This window comes from Zingiber officinale, chromosome 2B (genome assembly GCF_018446385.1).
Source record: "Zingiber officinale cultivar Zhangliang chromosome 2B, Zo_v1.1, whole genome shotgun sequence".
Classification (NCBI taxonomy): Eukaryota; Viridiplantae; Streptophyta; class Magnoliopsida; order Zingiberales; family Zingiberaceae; genus Zingiber; species Zingiber officinale.
In genome coordinates, this window is record NC_055989.1 from 10,813,167 (window position 1) to 10,832,762 (window position 19,596).

The window sequence follows — 19,596 nt, forward strand, 5'->3', positions numbered from 1 at the left end:
TCAGAGCGGACCATTCAGACTTTAGAGGACCTGCTGAGGTCATGTGTTATGGATTTCGGAGGCAGTTGGGAGGACCATCTACCGTTGGTAGAGTTTGCTTACAACAACAGCTTTCATTCGGCTATCCAGATGGCACCGTTTGAGGCGTTGTATGGTAGGCCTTGTCGGACACCCGTCCTTTGGGATGAGGTTGGAGAGGCCCAGATGTTAGGACCTCATAGAGCTCAGCAGGATGTAGAGTTGGTCCGTACTATCAGACGGAGGATGTCAGAGGCGCAGGACCGCCAGAAGAGTTACGCTGATCGGAGACGCAGACCACTAGAGTTCTCTGTTGGCGACTATGTATTTCTGCGAGTTTCACCCACGAAAGAGGTGAAGAGATTTGGCCTCAGAGGTAAGCTGGCTCCGCGGTATATTGGTCCTTTCGAGATCTTGGAGAGGATCGGAGCGGTAGATTACCGACTGGCACTACCACCGTCCCTGTCAGGCGTTCACGATGTATTCCATGTATCGATGCTGAGGAGATACGTACCTGACCTGACACATGTGCTGACAGATATTCCAGTTCCAGTTCAGCCTGACATTACATATGAGGAGGTTCCGGTACGGATTCTCGACCGGAAAGAGCGTCAGTTGCGGAACAAAACTATCTGGCTGGTTAAAGTCGGATGACAGCATCATTCAGACGAGGAGGCTACTTGGGAGCTCGAGGATACGATCCGAGCTCGTTATCCCCATCTTTTCACTTGAGGTATGTGATTTAATTTACCGTTCAGCATTTATACTTTATATCTGTTGTTAGTATTTGCTGATGGTAGATAACGAAATTTAGGGACCAAATTTTTATTAGTGGGGGAGAATGTAAAATACCGAAAATAGGCGAGTATTAATAAGGGAATTTTCCGAATTTTTTGGGAATTTTTTGGGAATTTTTCGGAGACCGTATGGACGAGTTCACGGGGATAAAACGGGGCCCCGGAAAAGCCTGTTTAGACTACCCATTTAAGCGAGGAAATGTTTATTTCTTAAATTTATTTTTCTTTTCATTTTGTTTTTTTTCTTTATTTCCTCTGCTTCCTTTTCTCCCCGCGCGCGCCCGACGCCCTCACCCGAGTGCCGTGCCCTAACCGTAGCAGTTCTTCTTCCTTCCTCTTCTTCCCTCTCGCGCCGCTACCTTCCTCCATTCACTCTCTGCCGCGCCGATCTCCGATCGCCAACCGCCCGACAGTGCCGACGCCGTTCTCTTCTCGGCTGATTCACCTCCGCCGGCCACCAGATCTCGGTCCCTCTTCCGATTTGCCGCCGTTGTGTCTCGGCCACGCCTTCTCCACCTGACAGCGCCGGCGACGCGCGAGCCCTTCCTTCGGTCGTTGAGCAGAGCTGCGCCTTCTCTACCCTAGTGCCGGCGCCACCGCCGACTTCCCCTGTGCCCTAGCGCCGCTGTTGTGCCACTGTCGATCCACCGCCGGCGCACCTGTGCACTAGCATTGTCATCGGATCATTGATCACCTCCAACCAGTGAAGAGGAAGTTAGGTAAGGATTTTTGTTAACGTCAACAGTGATATGGATTGAGGTATACTACTATAAGGTTTTCTATTTAGTTGGATTTGGAATTTGTTTTCCAATTGGCAGTGGACGGTCTGAAGTTGCTGGATTCCGTTCTTTCCGTTGTGAATCGGGTCCGTTGCCATCACAGACGACTGAAGGAGAGTTAGAGGTAATGGTTATGGTTTGGGAACATGGTTTGGAAGGGAAATTACTGATTTGGGCTTGCTTGATTTGTTTCCAGCAGTAATTTTCCTTGTCTGTGGATTTACAGAAGCGACTGAGAAGTAAGGTAAGCAGTAGAGCATTTGATACATGCTACAGATCATGGTCTTGATTTGATTGTTTAGATGGATGATTATGAGTAGATTGAGGTTGTGTATATTGATAAGGAAGCTAACCCTAGATGGTCTATGGATTAGGAATTTGTTTAGCTATTTGTTTAAAAATTAACTTAGCTAAATTGTATGATTTACTACAGGACTTGGATTCAGGACGAGCACATCGACATAGAGGTTGATTAGCTCGATCTATTGGAGGCGGGTACTTTGACTTATGTCTTTTGATATGCATAATAATGTGTTTAACATATAGCATGATTGTGTTTTCCATTTGTTTTGGTTTGTCACTACATGATCTATTACATGTTTTCTTGTTTACTCGTTATGCACTGCATGTTATTATTTACCTGATCATACATGCTTTAGGTAGTGACCCAACCACATGATACATTATGTTCAGAACCTAGGGTTTATTTGATACCCTATCTGTTTGTGTACCTTCCATTTGATTCATTATCTTGTAGTACACATTTTATATTTATGTATGGAGCATGCTATGCTATTCGTGATATTGCCATATTTAGTGTCATGCATCATCTTGCATGATTGCATGCTGTGCGATTGTTTGCTCCATTATTGTTGAGCACATCGTCAGTTACATGTATCTGTACACACCACCACTTATGGGTTAGTGGTATATCAGACAGGTGTGTGGCAGTTCTGTTGTTTGGCTCCGTTGGTCTGGTGACTCAGCGTGGTAGCCGGCAGACAGTTCCGCTCTATTTGGCTCCGTTGGTTTAGTGTAGCAGCGTTGTAGCTGGCAGGCAGTTGAACTTTGTTTGGCTCCGTTGGTCCGCTCATGTGTAGTGTGACTCAGGGTAGTAGCCGGCAGAGAGTCCTCCCCGTCATCGTGTACCGGGAGATGAGAGCATTGCGCTCCCCCATTTATTATTTCATGGTAGGAGTATGTGTATACTCCGACAATATCCCGTCCACTCGGTCACTCATCAGGGGCAGTGATGTCAGAGTGCACGGTTGTCACAACTCTACCCACTGGGACTCACCATTGTGTGTGAGATGTCTGACTGGCGTCAGGGGTGGCCATGTCATTGGCATCATATGCATGATGCACTTATTGCTTGTGTTTGTTGCATTTACTTGCTGCATTTATATGGATGCATATGATTGACATGCATACAGGATTATGACACTCTCGGTCTGACGACCCAGTTATCTTTATACCTTGGTCCTGGTTAGTACAGTTTCTCCTGTCTTTGTTTCAGTTGCATTTATTCTTCTCGTATTCAGGAGACTGTACGCATGATTAGTGTTGTCTGTTATTTATTTTATTATGCATATCAGTTGTTACCCGCTGAGCGTTGGACTCACCCCCGCCTCCGTTGTTATTTTCAGGTTGATGCTGTCAGGAGGCCGTTCCAGTCGCTAGTCCCCATTGCACGTAGTGCTAGTTCTCTGCTGATCACGAGTTGTCATTTTAGTTTTCTCTATCAGACTATGTCTTGGTCTTGTAATGTTTTATTTATGGATCGTGTATGGATTCTTATCGTTGATGGATTTTGGTATGATTTGGATATGTTTTACTCCATGCCTGCCTGGACGGCAGAAGAGGTGAGTTTGTCAGATTTGTGTTTTATGAATGTAGTGGAGTAGGAAAAATCGGATTTGAGCTTTACGAGTGTAGTTGAGTAGGGTTGTTTTCGAGTCATCGTATTACTGTTCTATTTGTTTAATATTAAACCGCGTGGTTGTGTCAGCCAGAGGCTGAAATTGATATTAACTGCGTGGTGATTGTTTTATTATTGTTATTATTCCAACCGCATGTGGCTGAGGTATATAATGTTTGTAGAAAGTTTCAGATTGTCCGTCGTACAGGGGAGATGCTGCCGAAATTTCTTTGGATAGGGACTCCTCCGGGGCGTGACAATTTAACTCCTTATAACCCTAGAAATCCACAGAAATTGAAATGGATGCAATCGGAGTTCTCTAGTTCTATTAGTGGGGTTTGACCAAAATCCACTAATGAACTTAGAGAGCTCTAATTGCATTCATTTCATTTCCTATGGATTTCTGGGGTTGCAAGAAATATTAATATGTTATCCATTATTTATTTTAGCTTCTCGAAGGTGTTAAAATATAATAAGAAAGAATCATCAAAATTCTCCACGTTGGACCTTATATGGAATCATATCAGGCCCAACGCGGGTCTGATATGGAATGATATCAGGCCCACGTTGGGTCTGATATGATTCCATATTAGGCCCACTATGGAGAATTTTGGTGATTCTCTTATTACATTTTAACATCTCTGTGAAGGCAAAATAAATAACAGATAGCATATTTGAACTCCTTACAACCCTAAAAATCCATAGGAATTGAAATGGATGCAATCAGAGCTCTCTAGGTTCATCAGTGATTTTTGACCAATCCCTTGAGAAGCCAAAATAAGCAATGAATAACATCGTTTAACTCTTTACAACCCCAGAAATCTACAAGAATTGAAATGAGAGCAATTAGAGCTCTCTAGATTCATAAGTGGATTTTGGTCAAAATCCACTTATGGACCTAGAGAGCTCCGATTGCACCCAGGAATTACAACCCCAGAAATCTACAAGAATTGAAATGAGAGCAATTAGAGCTCTCTAGATTCATAAGTGGATTTTGGTCAAAATCCACTTATGGACCTAGAGAGCTCCGATTGCACCCATTTCAATTCCTGTAGATTTTTGGGGTTGCAAGGAGTTCAAATATGTTATCCATTATTTATTGTGGCTTCTCGGGGGGTGTTAAAATATAATAGGAAAGGATCACTAAAATTCTCCACGTTAGGCTAATATGGAATTATATCAGACCCATCGTAGATAATTTTGATGATTATTTCTTATTATATTTTAACACCTCTGCGAAGCTAAAATAAACAATAGATAACATATTTGAACTCCTTTTAACCCCATAAATCCATAGAAATTGAAATGGATACAATTGAAGTTCTCTAGCTCCATCAGTAGATTTTGACCAAACCCTTGAGAAGCCAAAATAAATAATGGATAACACCGTTTAACTACAATACTAGAAATTCATAGAAATTGAAATAGGTATAATCGGAGCTCTCTAGGTCATAGAATCATATCAGGTCTAATGTGGACCTAATACGGAATCATATCAAGCTCAACGTGAGCCTAATACGGAATCATATCAAGCCCAACGTGAGCCTGATATGGAATGATATCAGACTCACGTTGGACCTTATATGATTCCATATTAGGTCAATTGTGGAGAATTTTAACGATTCTTTCTTATTACATTTTAACACTTTGCGAAATCAAAATAAACAATTGATAATATATTTGAACTCTTTGTAACCCTAGAAATTCATAAGAACTAAAATGAATGCAATCAGGCATCTCTAGATCAATCAGTGTGTTTTGGTCAAAATCGACAGATGAATCTAAAGAGCTCCGATTGTATCTATTTCAATTTCTATGAATTTTTGAGATGGTAAAGAGTTAAACGATGCTATCCATTATTTATTTTAGCTTATAGGGATTTGGTCATAAATGAATAATTATATATTGAGGCATGCTTTCATAAATATCAAAATAGAACACACCGTTTATGATTTGAAAAAAAAAAATTCTTTTGTGGTTAGATATTCAATACGATACTTTGTATCGGTTGAAAATTAATCTTAAGGCCCATTGAAAATATCAATTGTATAAATCCATGGAAGCTAAATGTAAATTAACTATTAAAGTAAAGATAATATTATTCACCTCAAGGGGTATAATATTATTATGGGATGAATCGGACATCCAAAAACGATATTTTATCTCGGCTGAAAAATAAACCATTAAATTCAGAAAGGGTTGGGTAAAGTTAAAATTTACGTATAAAACTGTCCAATAATTATTATTTTTAAATTTAAAATACATATATGAATTCTGTTTTTGAAAATTTAAAAAGTAAATTTATATTTACAAAAAATGTAAATTCGCAGAAAAGGGGAGAGAGAGAGAGAGAGAGAGAGAGAGAGAGAGGTGGCGATGTTGTCACCCTAATCATGGCTCTCCTCCTCTCGTCGTACCTTCCGGCCCCCGATAGCATCTCGCCTCCCGTCTCTCTCGCCGTCGCCGCGTAGCTTCGGATCTCGCATCCGCTTCGATCCCACGCATAATCGCTGCCATCGACGCCGCCGCATCCATCGCCGCTGCTGTCGCCGCCGCCGCATCCATCGCCGCTGCTGTCGCCACCGCCAGGCCCTAGCTATCGAGGTGCGAACCCCTACCCCTTTTGGCTCCTTATCCTCCTCTTACACCTCCACAACCACTATCCGATGACTGTTTATCTCTGAAACCAAACGCATAAAGTGTAACCTTTCTGCTCGATCGTTAGCTCGGCAATCGGAAATTGTGCCTTAAAACTATTTCTCTTGGTTTGGAAGCCGAATGTCGATGAGCTGGATGAGAAAGGCGATAGCGAAGAGCTCTCAAGCTTTGTTTGCCAATTGGGTCTTGATGTTAGCTTGTGGTTTGTTGGTTTCATCTTTCTTTCCTTCGAATCCGTTCCCCGTTACGCGCTTATCTATTGCCGACTACAGCATCTCTGGTGAAATTGTGTGCGATCACGTATGCAATATCCTTAGGCTCCGTTTAAGTTTCAGTGGCTCCTTTCTGTCACTGCAGTTCTTAATCTCCCTATAAGGAACCAGATTGATGGATTCGGTATGAGCTGAGTTTGTTTTGGGTAGAGTCAATCGCCTAATTTCTTGTGGATTGCGGGGTAGCAAGTAGCAAGATAGGGACAGGATTAGAAGAGGGAAAGGAATAACGGGAGATAAAATTTAGACAAAACAGTGTTGTTGTTGGCTTGTCCGTGCAGCTTTTCTTCTTATAGCCAGCTTGTTGTCTTTGTTGGTGGATCACTGCAGCGGAATGGGTATTGTTGGTATATGGGCAACGTGGATCATGGCTATGTAATTAGTTGACACACCCTTTCAAATTTGGTCGAGGCACCCATTTGGGTAGGTCATCACTAACGCGGAGTCATTGGTTGTTGAGGCACCCTTTTGGGTTCTCAACACATTATTTCAAATAAATTGTAATGTGAGGGTTGAACCCCCTTTTTTTTAAAGAAGATATTATCTCTCTTAGGCATTTATCAATTATTTTTCAAGATACAATGACCCTTGATTCAAAACAAGAGCATTCCAAATTTTGAGTTATGATGAACTTTGATGCCTTAGAACTTTTAGAGATGAGAAATGAGAAGAAGAAAAGGATCAAGGGGTATTCTCCAAAGATAAAAATGAACCAAGGGGTAAAAAGTCACTTCATACATCCCTTATGATTTTTGAATAGTGTCATACAACCATTGTGCCATAGTGTCGTTTGATGTTGTGCATATATGGGAAGCAGAGGAGGGCAGAACCGTCTTTTGTAATTGCAATTATTATTTTTTCTTTCATTGAACAATATCGAAAAGCGACGCTGAAGGTTGAGGGTGACACATGGAGAAGAGCATTGGAGTAGGTTGGTGATGAAGGGTTGTTTCAATGCAGGTGGCATTGATTGTAGATTTGGTGATCACCGACGATGCACATGGGTTAATCATGTGAGGGGACTAGTGTTCTGCACATGTGGTGTGGTGCCTCGAGGGATTCATTTGTGATTCAAACGAACCTATGTTGAGGAAGTAGGGGGTCCCCTTGGATCTAGAGGGAGAGCTAACGCAACATTGAAAGGAAGGGAAGGTTTGAACAATAGATTGCGAGCCAAAGGTGTGGAACGTTGGCGACTATTTGCATAGTAAGAGAAGTTGTTGCGAGTGGTGGTGTAAAACGGATACGATGGTGATTAGGGGATCAATGTGAGAGTAGTAACTAGGAGAGAGGGAAGAAGTATCAAACGGAACTAACTTTCAACTCTAATACCACTTGGTGTAGTACTATGGACAAGTGAACAAACCTCACGCATAGGAAAGCTCTTACAAAGAGAAAAATAAGTGGAAAAATTATTATTATAGTAAGATGATAACCACAGGGACCTTGAACTTCTTGAACTTCTTTTATAGAGCCAATTCTAAAGCAAATGAGGAAATAAATAATCTAGATAGTAAAACATTCTAGATCATAGTTGTGAATACAATTATTATTGTTTACCAAAATAGAAAATGTGATGGTTCTAAATTACTACACTATAGAAATCAACAATGACAACCAAACTTTTATCTCACTAAGTGGGGTCGGCTATTAGGCTCGATCCTCTACTATATTGTCATTTATATTTAAATGAATTTCATCTTGATTTATTGTTACTAACTAAATTTTCTCTTGTCAATCTTGAATTATTTTCTAATTTGTTTCCTTTAATTGCAGACACATCTTTCTTGAATTATTATATAATTTATTTCTCTATCTTTATTTCTTTTTTGCGCTATTAGTCTCCTTTTCTGAATCACCTCTTTGCTAAGACATTGTCTTCCTTTTTCGATCCTTATGTTTGTGGGATTGTCTGTGTTCATAAGTCATTACTTAGAGTTGGTATTTAGTTGGGCATCATTTTACTTTTAATATTTCATTTTGATTTCACTGTGGCAGGATTTTTAGGGCATATGTTTTTGTTGATGGGAAAATAGTGGGCATATCAGTATTTTTGCTACATTATGCCCATTTCTTCTATATATAGGTTTTTGGATTCCACATTTTGCTATTGCTGAGGTTTGCATGTTCTTGTTCTTGTACTTGTGAATGTTGAATTCTTTTCCAGACCATGGTTTTGTTTCCTGACAATGTCATGGAATTGATTATTGGAGCACACTAAGAATGCTGAAGTTCACTTTTGCTCTATGTTGATTCTCTAGATGCATTATTTGTTTTAGCATATGTACTTTTTGGCAAACTGGAGGTCTAAACGGAGAAAAAACACTATAACTTAAGTTCTAAAACTGAATTGCTTTTTCATGTGAGCCAGATGGCTGATACTCTGAATTAAAGTTCTTAAAATTATTATGTTCACGCTCTAGGGATCTATTGAATTTCAATTTTCAATTGAAAAAATTGAAAACATAAAATTGGATGGGATGAAGAAAATTTCAGTAGTTAATGCGGGGTGGCCTCTTCATAGTGTTTTTGTGCTTGCTTATCCATTCATATTGTCCTATTAGTAACAGGATTTTAAAAGTATCTAGGTAATGTATTTATTATATTTACATCATGATATTCTGTTTTAATCTTTTAATTATAAAGACATTTTTTTTCTTAATTCAACAAAATGTTTTAAAAGGTAAAATGGAAGTGCTATTGGCTTTAATTTTTTTGGTTATTCAAGTCCATGCTTAACTAACTTAACCACCTAAGAGTTGATTAAGCTGAATGGTTATAGGTTTCAGATGGCATGGGTGGTTTCTTCCATGTTGTTTTTCTTATTAACTAATCTGATTCCATCTATGAAGTCAAATGTATGCACTTTGCACTATGATGAAACTGCATAATGATCCCAGTTGAATACCAAATAAATATTTATTGAGAGATTTATCCCTTTGATATGCCAAACTATAGCTCGTTTAACAGAGACAACTTTGTGATTAATTTTGCTTTTGATATTCTTGACAGCTTTCTTGAGAGGTTTATTCCTTCTATCTGTCAAAATAACTTTTATGTCTCAGTTTTTTCCTTGTCTGACAAAGTTTTAAGCTCAAGTCAATGGAAGTTGTATTCTTTATGTTGCCACACCTTATTAGGCTACTAAGTGTGAGACGACCTAACAGATTGATGAGTCTTCAATATCCTCTTCAATATCTTGTTTATACATTGTGAATTTCGTCCTGTATTTTTAGTTCCTTGCAGCAACGACTCTATTTTATGGATAGGATACTACTTGTTTCTTTTCATTTGGGGATATTTCTTGTCACATGATAATTATTCACGTAGGAGGAACTTTTTTGTTAATTTTTGTATGTCATCATTCATGAGCTACTATTGTCGATATCTTTCTGCAGGTTTATTAATTTAGATGGAAAAAAATCATATTGACGATGGGCTTAGTACTTCAATCAAAGTGAGTAATGTATCAGATGCAAAACATAAGGAAAAAAAATCTTGTTCTGATGCTGAGAGTAGTTCAGAGTGTGAAAAACAAAAGAAAATTGAGGAACTTACTATTTCCCAGACTAATGATACATTTATTTATAGACAAGATGTCATCAAATCAAGTAAGCATGAAGATTTTCTTGGAATTGTTGTAGAAGTGGCAGGTGATTCAGACTCAGAGGATAGCATCTCAGATGATGATGACAGTGAAATGGATGAGGAAAAGGTTGATGCAGGCATTGGTGGAGGCGACAATGATAATGATAATACTAACAATGATGAGGATAACATCAATTATCTTCCAAATGGACAAGTTAGAATAACTTGGTGTGATGGTTCTGAAACAACAGAAAATACTAGTGATATTGTGGTAGTAGACAGAAGTTTTCTGCATGGTGATATTGTTACTTCAGCCATTGATCCAACAGGACAATTAGGGCTCGTTGTTAACATCAATATCACAGTTGAGTTACTTTCTGCAGATGGTGAGGTGATAAAAAATGTTAACTCCAGAGATCTAAAACGTATAAGGGAATTCAGCGCTGGTGATTTCGTTGTTCTTGGACCTTGGCTTGGCAGAGTTGATGAGGTGTTAGATAATGTGACTGTTCTGTTTGATGATGGATCTGTATGCAAAGTAGTTAAAGCTGACCCTTTGCGACTGAATCCTGTTCTGAAGCCAGTTGTTGACAATGCAGATTGTCCATACTATCCAGGCCAAAGGGTTCGTGCTGTTTCTTCCGCTGTTTTCAAAACTTCTAGATGGCTTTCTGGCTTGTGGAGATCTAACCTTCTTGAAGGCACAGTCATCAAAGTTCAAACAGGCTCAGTGGTTGTCTATTGGATGGCTTCAGCTTATCTCGGTGTTGGTACTGGTTCAACTTCCGCACCTGCCGACGAGCAGAATCCTAAGAACTTGACTCTGTTGTCTTTTTACGCACACACAAACTGGCAATTAGCAGATTGGTGTCTCCTGCCATCTTACCAGCAATTATCATCTTCTGCTGATAGCATTCGAATAAACAGTAAAATGAAAGAAGCTGTGAGTGATTCTATTTCTCATTTCGAGGAAAATCAATTGAGCTCTTGCATATTGGATGAAGTATCTCCAACTGGCACCGAACTCGAGGCAACGGATGACTGTTTTCTGGTCCACTCTAGCCATTGCATAAACTCTGATATCCCTGATTCTCAATGCATGCTTGGAAAAGATATTGATGGATCTTCTGAAGTTAGTTCCACTTCCAAAGAATTTCATGGGCATTCCCACCAGTCTCAAAGTGAAGATTACTTGAATGATCATTTAACAGCTAAATTAGGCCAGGTAGATGGAACTGAATCAACAGATTTTCCTGAAAAATGCTCATGCAGTAGTCCTTCCATTTCAAAGGAGGCTGTTCATGAAAGCTGGCCAACATACCGGAAAAATCTTCGAAAAGTCTTTTTTAAGAGAGAGAAGAAAACTCGAAGAAGAAATGATAACTTTGAAAGTGCACTTTTCATTATAAACACTGTTACAAAGGTTGATGTGGCTTGGCAAGATGGAAGAAAAGAATATGGGCTGCAATCAACATCATTAATTCCAATATCTACACCAAATGATAATGAATTTTTTCCTGAGCAGTATGTGGTTGAAAAGGCATCAAATGAAGAAGATGGTTCTTTTGAAGTTTGTCGCACAGGAGTAGTAAGAACTGTGAATTCTCAGGAGCGAACTGTATGCGTAAGATGGCTTAAACCTGTAAGCAGGCCAGAAGATTTAAAAGAGTTTATGTGTGAAGAAATTGTTAGTGCTTATGAACTTGATCCTCATCCAGATTATGATTACTGCTATGGTGATGTTGTTGTATGCTTGCCCACAACTTCTGATGATTCAACAAAATTTGAAATTCCTACCAAGGCAGATGGAAATCAACTTGATACAGAAGTGATATCCGCTGATTCAAAGAAAGAATACAAAGGTGCTGACAAAGATACTCTGGTCCAAAATTATGATGTTTGTGAAAACGTAAGAAGTCTATCATGGGTTGGAACTGTAATTGGTCTCCAAGATGGTGACATTGAAGTTAACTGGGCTGATGGGACGATCTCAAAGGTACTTCGATGTAGTGAACCAACCTCTTGAAGAGAGAAACACTCACATCAAAACAAATACAAAAATTTATTAATTGAAAACATGAAAATTATTTGGACTATTAATAGACTCAACTCTCATGAACATTTAGAAATAAAGAACCAAATCATGAAACACACTAATGCTAAATCATAATTGAGCATTCAATTATCCCCTTCACCAAATAAACAACAATTTAGTAAACAACAAAAAATCAAATTAAAATTCACTTGAACCCAAGTTATACTCTAATTTATTTCCTTTACTGCAGTAGTACTTCTCTTCCTCGGAAAAGGAATTAGGTCTAATTTTGACGCCATAATGTGTTTAACATAAATTCCAAATCTACAAGTTTTTGAAAATTTTCATATCAATATTATTATTATAACTTGTTCTAGCATATTGTGTTTTAGGTAGGTCCTCAGGAAGTTTATGTTGTTGATGGAGATGATGATGAAGTTAGTGATGACGGTGCCAGTTGGGAAACAGTTGATGAAAATGAGATGGATGTACTTGATGGCATTGAAAAGGTTGATTTCTTTTATACCTAAGTTCATCCCTAACTTGTGAATTCTTTTCTTTTTCCTGTTTCATGTTTGAAATATTTATTTGTTCCATGCTAGGAAGCTGATCTACATGATCATAGTGACAACACTATCCAAAAAGGCAAGAGATCTGAAACATCACAAGAAGATATTACCGGTGGACGAAGTGGGCCACTCGCAGTACCTCTTACTGCTCTTGATTTTGTGACAAAATTTGCTACTGGGCTATTTTTTCGAGCTAAAAAACAATTGAACGCATTGGGTTCAGATCAAATTGGAGGAAATAATGCAGAATGTGAAATGGATCTTGCTGCTTCTGAAAGCATAGTAGATGTGGAGGATGAGAATAAAGTTTCTGATGTTTCTGACTATAATATTACTCAAAGCACACATCAGAATTCAGAATTAATGAATAATCAAGAGGCAACAACTGAGAATGTGGAAATAAATATTCATTACCCTTCGGTTCAACCAGCATCAATAGGACCAGATATTGGCAGTAGAACATCATATGATATGGATGACCCATATAATTTCAAGCACTTTGATGTTGCTGAGAATCCTTCCGACCATCATTATCTTGGTGATGCTGAAAAGGTATCGATTTTTTATCAGTTGTATGCTCATTTTGAGGCAAAATTTAAATATATTTCATTGTTATATTTTGTATGTATCTGCTGTACTAGAAATCTGATGCTATCTAATTCTTCATTCTTGTTTCTGGATACATCACATGTTTTGATGCTATATTTTTTATATGTAAATTTGTTGCTATCTTGATCATATTTGACAAAATGCAGTGTAGTGGTCAAAGGAAGTGGGTTAAAAAGGTTCAGCAAGAATGGAGTATTCTCGAAAAGAACTTACCTGGTAAGTGGATATGACTGAATCAGCATATTGAGATAATAGTTAGACATGCAACTTGAAATTATTACACTTATGTTTACAGATGCTATTTATGTTCGAGTATTTGAGGACCACATAGATCTAATGAGAGCTGTGATAGTTGGAGCCAGTGGAACACCATATCATGATGGCCTCTTCTTCTTTGATTTTCATCTCCCTCCAGAATATCCTGAAGTTCCACCGGTAACTGTGATATTGTTATCTATCTTAATGACTAACATTCAATTCACTCCATACGTCTTTGTTTCAATGCTTCCTCTAAACTAATCAAAGATAGGTTATGTTCGTGCAACTTTCAATTTGTGTTAACCTCCAGAGTCTATACCTCCATTGTTAATTCTTCTTTCTATTGCAGTCTGTATATTACCATTCTGGTGGCTTGCGGATAAACCCAAATTTATATGTGGATGGAAAGGTTTGCTTAAGCCTGTTAAATACATGGACAGGCAAGGGAAATGAAGTTTGGGATTCATCATCTTCCAGCATCCTCCAAGTCCTAATTTCATTACAGGGGTTGGTTCTCAATGACAAGCCGTACTTTAATGAAGCTGGTTATGAAAAGCAGATTGGAACGGTTGAAGGGGAGAAGAATGTCATACCATACAATGAGAACACGTACCTAATGAACTTGAAATCAATGATGTATCTTTTGAGAAGACCACCCATGGTAAGTTCAAGAGACATGACAATTTTCTTTTCCTTTTCCTTGTATGCAATTTGTTTACACGCCTTCCAGTTCCAAACAATTTTTCTTGTCAATTTTATTTGATTATTAATCAAAAGATAGACTTACAATTTTTTTTTTCTCAATTGTTTTTGGAAAAGCCTGATCCTTCACAACTATATTTTGATGTGCATTCAAATGAATTCAGGCAATTAGAATTAAAGATTCTAGTTTTGTCAACTATGGGAGCATACAGACATACTCGTAATTGAACAGAGAAACTCAGCAAATTATATCACTTTGCACCCTAGTTATTTTTGGGTTTTGAGAACCTGCATTACTAAAATTCAGATTCGCAGCCATTTAACATATGGATCTAGATGTTAACATCTCATTTTCTAAAGTATTTATATGTGGATAACAGTGAGTATTGATGTCAAACAAAGGGTGACAAAAAAATCCAACAAGCTGAAAACCAAGGATGAAATGATAACTTATAAAATATGAAAACTTGTATGTACAGCCACCAACTGATGTTAGTCTAATGTTAAGCGAGTTAGATCTGAAGCATTTTCTGCAATGTGCAGAAATCTGAATGTATATAATACTACCGTTGGGAGGGATTTAGGGTCACATCCAATGAGATGTGAGAAAACCTGATGGTCAATACAAAAAAACTTATGTATAGCTGAAATGATTAATTACATCATAAAATGAAAACCGACTATAGTTGAAGTGGACCCAAGTGTTAAAATGTTCTATGTTTGACAAATACTTGATAAATTAAACCTCTATTATATATATGCATAAAATGTTTTCATTAATGATAAATTATTTAAAATTTTACAAGTCTTAAGCCTGTTTTATATAGAGCACATACCTTTGTGGAAGGAGATTCTAACCTTTGCATGCTTGGTTAAAATTCTACAAATAATATAATATTAGTATATGTTAACATATAAAATTGTAATAAAACAATAAATATTGCACGTATAATTTCTCACATCACTCATTTCTTCCATTTTTTTTGTTTTTGGAGAGTTAAATTTCTCTACTCCACAGCCAGTCCTTGTGCATTTAGTTTCTAATCTATTCTCTTATGTTATTGATGCAGCATTTTGAAGACTTTGTTAAGGATCACTTCCGCAGACACGGATATTACATTCTTAAAGCTTGTGAGGCTTACATGGCAGGATCCATGATCGGCTCCCTTACTACTGATGGATGCCCGACAGAAAAGAGCCAGGAGCATTCTTGTTCAGTAGGTTTCAAGTTAACACTCGCAAAAATCTTGCAGCGGCTGATACTTGCATTCGATGAAGTAGGAATTGATCGCTGCCAATTCAAGCATCTACTCAAATCTGAAAACCCTCCAGAAAGTTAAACAGCCCGATGGTCTTTTTCTTTTGTGGTTCGTTTCGACAGCATATGTGGTCATGGCTCCATTTCAAGGGAACAATTGACGTCTAACTTGAAGATTGTTCCATAAACCATTTAGGAAACAAATTGGCAGATGCAAACATCTTTTGTTTTTTTTTTGCCAAAACACTGCTGTTCATTTACAAAAATATAGATAGAGCCTTATATAGAATATATACTCGATTCCTTCATGCTCGCAACACTAACAATCATATACCTAGTGATTAATTGATATTGGCTCAGTTTCGCAGAGTTCAATTTCTGAGTATGCTAAAAATTTGTATGGAACTGTAAATGTGATTCTCTTAAGAAGATGGCAGTTGACAGATTTTTTTTGTCGTAAAGATCCTTTCCTTTGCAATTGCTACTCAATAATATTACTATATAAATTAATTCACTTATCTCAATACTACACAATGCCTGCGACCTGTTGCCGGCCAGTAGGCCACGCCACAACACTCCTGACCTGATGGATCACGGGCGTTGTTTAAGTAGAAATCAAGGAGGCTCAGGCTTTCTGCTTGCTGTTTTATTGGATTCGACGCCAGCATGCGTACAGCACACAAAAGTCTAAGATTGTTCTTGGGCAGCGTTTCTGTTTTCTTCAAAAGTACGTACCACCCCCATGGCCATCAGTATCCTATAAAATTATACAACTACCCAAGTGTATTGTTGGGTCAATTTTCTTACCCGAGACGTTTGGATGAATGTAATTATTTTTTACTATAATTATTGAGTCAATTTTACTTTTGGCTAGCTAAGATAGTTATTATGTGATAGATTTGTAGAAATGAATTGAAAATATCTTCTCATATAGTCATCTGTTTAATTTTTTAATTTATCTCTTTACATATTACTACAGGCCAGCCTTGTGGGGGCATCCGGGGTCAATATGTGACCTTTTACATAAAAATATTGGATTAACAATATTTTTTTTTAATATTTTAAATAATTATAAAAATATATAAAATATTTTATAATATCTAAAATTAATTATAATATGAATAATTGTTCAACAAACATAATTTTTTTAATATAGTTTCTTCTTCGGGTAAATTTGCATGCACTCCCTATTGGTAAACTCAACTTTACATGCAGTCCCCATCCATGAAAAACTTCCTTTTCACTCCCCAGTCAAACATATTTACCTAATTGCCCATGATATTTTTAGGTACAAAAAGTCCAAAAATCAGTATAAATCCTCTTAAATTCAGTATATTAAATTAGAATCTAGTATATTTTCTATTAAATTGAGTACGATTCTTTTTTTCACCTCAAAATATACTCGTTTTAGTTTAATGTGCTGAATTTAATAGAAAATATACTCGATTTTTAATATAAAGTACTGATTTTAAGAAGAATTATACTCATTTTCAGACTTTTTGTACTCAATTTTTGACTTTTTGTACCTAAAAAATATGGGTTAATTTCAATAGAAAATATACTCGATCCTAGTATAGAGTACTGGATTATAGTGTAAAGTGTTGAATTTAACAAGAATTATACTTATTTTAGACTTTTTATACCTAAAAAATAAGAGGAACAATTTTGATAGAAAATATACTCGATTTTTAATATAAAGTACTGACTTTAAGAAGAATTATACTCGTTTTCAGATTTTTTGTACTCAATTTTGGACTTTTTGTACCTAAAAAATCTGAGGGGCAATTTAGGTATCAATATTTGCATGAGGGAGTTGAAACAAGTAATACTTTGCATGCAGGGAGTGGAAACAAAGTTTTTTAGGCATGGGGATTGCATGCAAAGTTTGATTACCATTGGAGATTTTTCTCTAATTTACCGTTCTTCTTCTTCTAATTTATCTTCATATTTTTTCCAATACTTCCTCTATATTGGATTCAAACTCAAAATCTATGGCATCTTCCTCTTCTTCATTCAATATAAATTCTTCTAAAAGTTCTCTTATATCTTCAATATTTGTCTCAATATCTTTATCTCCACGATCAACAATTCATGCTTGTGCCATAATTGCTTCACTAGCAAGTAGCACATCAATTTTTTTTTCTTGTCTTCTCTTTTTGTCTATGATCTTGGTATTGAATTGAACATAAACTAAATTGTTCAATCTTTGATATTTAGTCTACTATATTTTGTATGTATCTATATTAAAGAAAAATATTAATATTAAATACATATTTAGATATTTAGTAATTGGTAGTTAGTACATTGTATATAATAAATAATTAAGTACTTACCCCCTCAAAAGTACTCTAATTTATCTCATAATCGGAAGAATTTATAGTTAAAGAATGGATTCTTTTAGTTATCTTTTACAATTTAGATACACCATTTCTAAAAAGATGCCACCATTCAACTAAATAAAAATAAATCAAACAATAACAATAATCAACATCAAGAAAAAAATAATAAAAATTATAAAATAAAGTAAGGAATTATTACTTAGTTCTTAGTTCTTGCCCGGATCATATTTTTCATCATTTTTTTTGCATTCCACCATAGCCAATGCTCTTCCAAATGCCCCGCTTTATTGATATACTTCAACAACTCCACATTTACTATCTCACTTTAGCTATCAATATCATCAGGAAAGAATGCTTCAACATAAGTGAAAAATCCATCTGTGACCATTTCTTCACTTCCTATGCTTCGGTCATTATGGGATGCAGCTCGCTTCGATCAATTTGTAGTTGATAAATGCCTTTTTGAATATAATATTCACTGAGCTACCTGTATTTACAAAAGTTGGGTGAATATTATAGCTAGCAATTATCACTCAGATAATCAAGGCGTTGTCATGAGGGGCTTCTACTCCCTCCAAGTCTCGATGACCAAAACTGATCTCTAGTTTCTCTGCTTTTTCTTTGCTGCATTCGATAGCATGCATTTTCAATCGCCGAGTATGCGACTTCCAAGCCCGATTATAATCGTTGTCAGTTGGTCCTCCTGTGATCATGCCTATGTCACCCCGAGCAGTGTTGCTTAGATTCTCTTCTTCTCGAGCTGACGGGCGTGCCCGCTTGGCGGATGCCCGGGCGGGCCTCTCATAGTCTCTTCGCTGGGATTGCTGTTGGTATTGTTCAGTCGTTGGCCTTCCCTCCTCGTGCTATTCTCCTGATCGACGATGATGGTGTCGATCGGGAGATGGGGATCAGTGGCGAAATCTTGGAGAAGTTGGTCGGCGTTGCTTTGGCTTGAGATGGTAGCAATCTCTGGTGTTGTGCATGGCCGACCGATGATAAGAATAGAAGAGCAGCGTCCACGACCGAGACTTAGTAAACTTTGTCCATTCGGCTTCTACATGCTGGACCGCATGGGTTTAGGGCTCTGATTGTGGCTGTGCCACTCTCACTCAGGGCCCCTTGGGCAGTTGATGTGTATGGGCCACTCGACACTCTAGGACAACAGCTAGCTCGAGAATCACTTCCTTCTTCCGAGCTGCCTGGGCCTCCTCGACGTTCATGCATTTGGTAGCTCGCCTGAGCAAGTGATCAAAGTCTCTCGGGGGCTTCCAGATGAGAGAGAGAAAGACATCGCCATCTGTAAGTCCTTGGAAAAAAGAACTTACCAAGATTTCAGGAGTGGTTGATGGGGCTTCCATGACCACTTGGTTAAACCTCTTAATATAAGCCCATAGTACTTTCTTGGGCCCTTATTTAACTGTGAACAGGTAGACATTCGTCTTTTGAAAGTGGTAGCTCCTTGCAAAGTGTTGAAGGAATGCCGTTTGGAAGTCTTTAAAGTTACATATTGACCCGATCGGTAATCGCTTGAACCACTTCTGCACTGATCCAGAGAGAGGTGAGGAATACTCAGCACTTTACTTTATCATGTGTACTAATAGTGTGTAGCTATGTTATCAAATTTGATGAGATGGTCTTCTAGGTTTGTCACCCCCGTGTACTCTCCGATCGTTAGTGGTCTATAGTGAGGCGGAGTTGGTTGTCTAGGATCTCTTGAGAGAACTACCTATTGATTTGCTCGGGAGGGTTGTCGGGCTAGGGTGTTTTGCCTTTCCTCCAGTCCCAAATGGGCATAT

General features: G+C 37.7%; 1 protein-coding gene across 3 annotated transcripts; it reads left to right on the forward strand.

The window, feature by feature from the left end:
* The first annotated feature begins 5,846 nt into the window (after positions 1-5,846).
* LOC122045279 (probable ubiquitin-conjugating enzyme E2 23) lies at positions 5,847-15,922 on the forward strand. Of its 3 annotated transcripts, XM_042605423.1 has the most exons (9): positions 5,847-6,116; positions 9,841-9,899; positions 10,034-12,026; positions 12,458-12,574; positions 12,668-13,186; positions 13,390-13,459; positions 13,539-13,678; positions 13,851-14,162; positions 15,274-15,922. In XM_042605423.1, the coding sequence occupies exons 2-9, from the start codon at positions 9,877-9,879 to the stop codon at positions 15,541-15,543; spliced, it is 3,444 nt and encodes a 1,147-aa protein (XP_042461357.1). In that variant the 5' UTR covers positions 5,847-6,116; positions 9,841-9,876; the 3' UTR covers positions 15,544-15,922. The 3 variants fall into 3 exon arrangements, with proteins under 3 accessions (XP_042461357.1, XP_042461356.1, XP_042461358.1); XM_042605422.1 differs by having other exon boundaries at positions 9,841-12,026; XM_042605424.1 differs by lacking the exon at positions 5,847-6,116 and having other exon boundaries at positions 10,087-12,026.
* The last annotated feature ends 3,674 nt before the right edge of the window (positions 15,923-19,596 follow it).

Bases quoted from the DNA above. Each gene is read 5' to 3' on its own strand.
- LOC122045279 (XM_042605422.1), top strand. From the start codon at position 9,855: ATGGAAAAAAATCATATTGACGATGGGCTTAGTACTTCAATCAAAGTG. The intron at 13,460-13,538 runs GTAAGTGGATAT...TTATGTTTACAG, and splicing joins TCTCGAAAAGAACTTACCTG to ATGCTATTTATGTTCGAGTA. The intron at 13,679-13,850 runs GTAACTGTGATA...TTTCTATTGCAG, and splicing joins AATATCCTGAAGTTCCACCG to TCTGTATATTACCATTCTGG.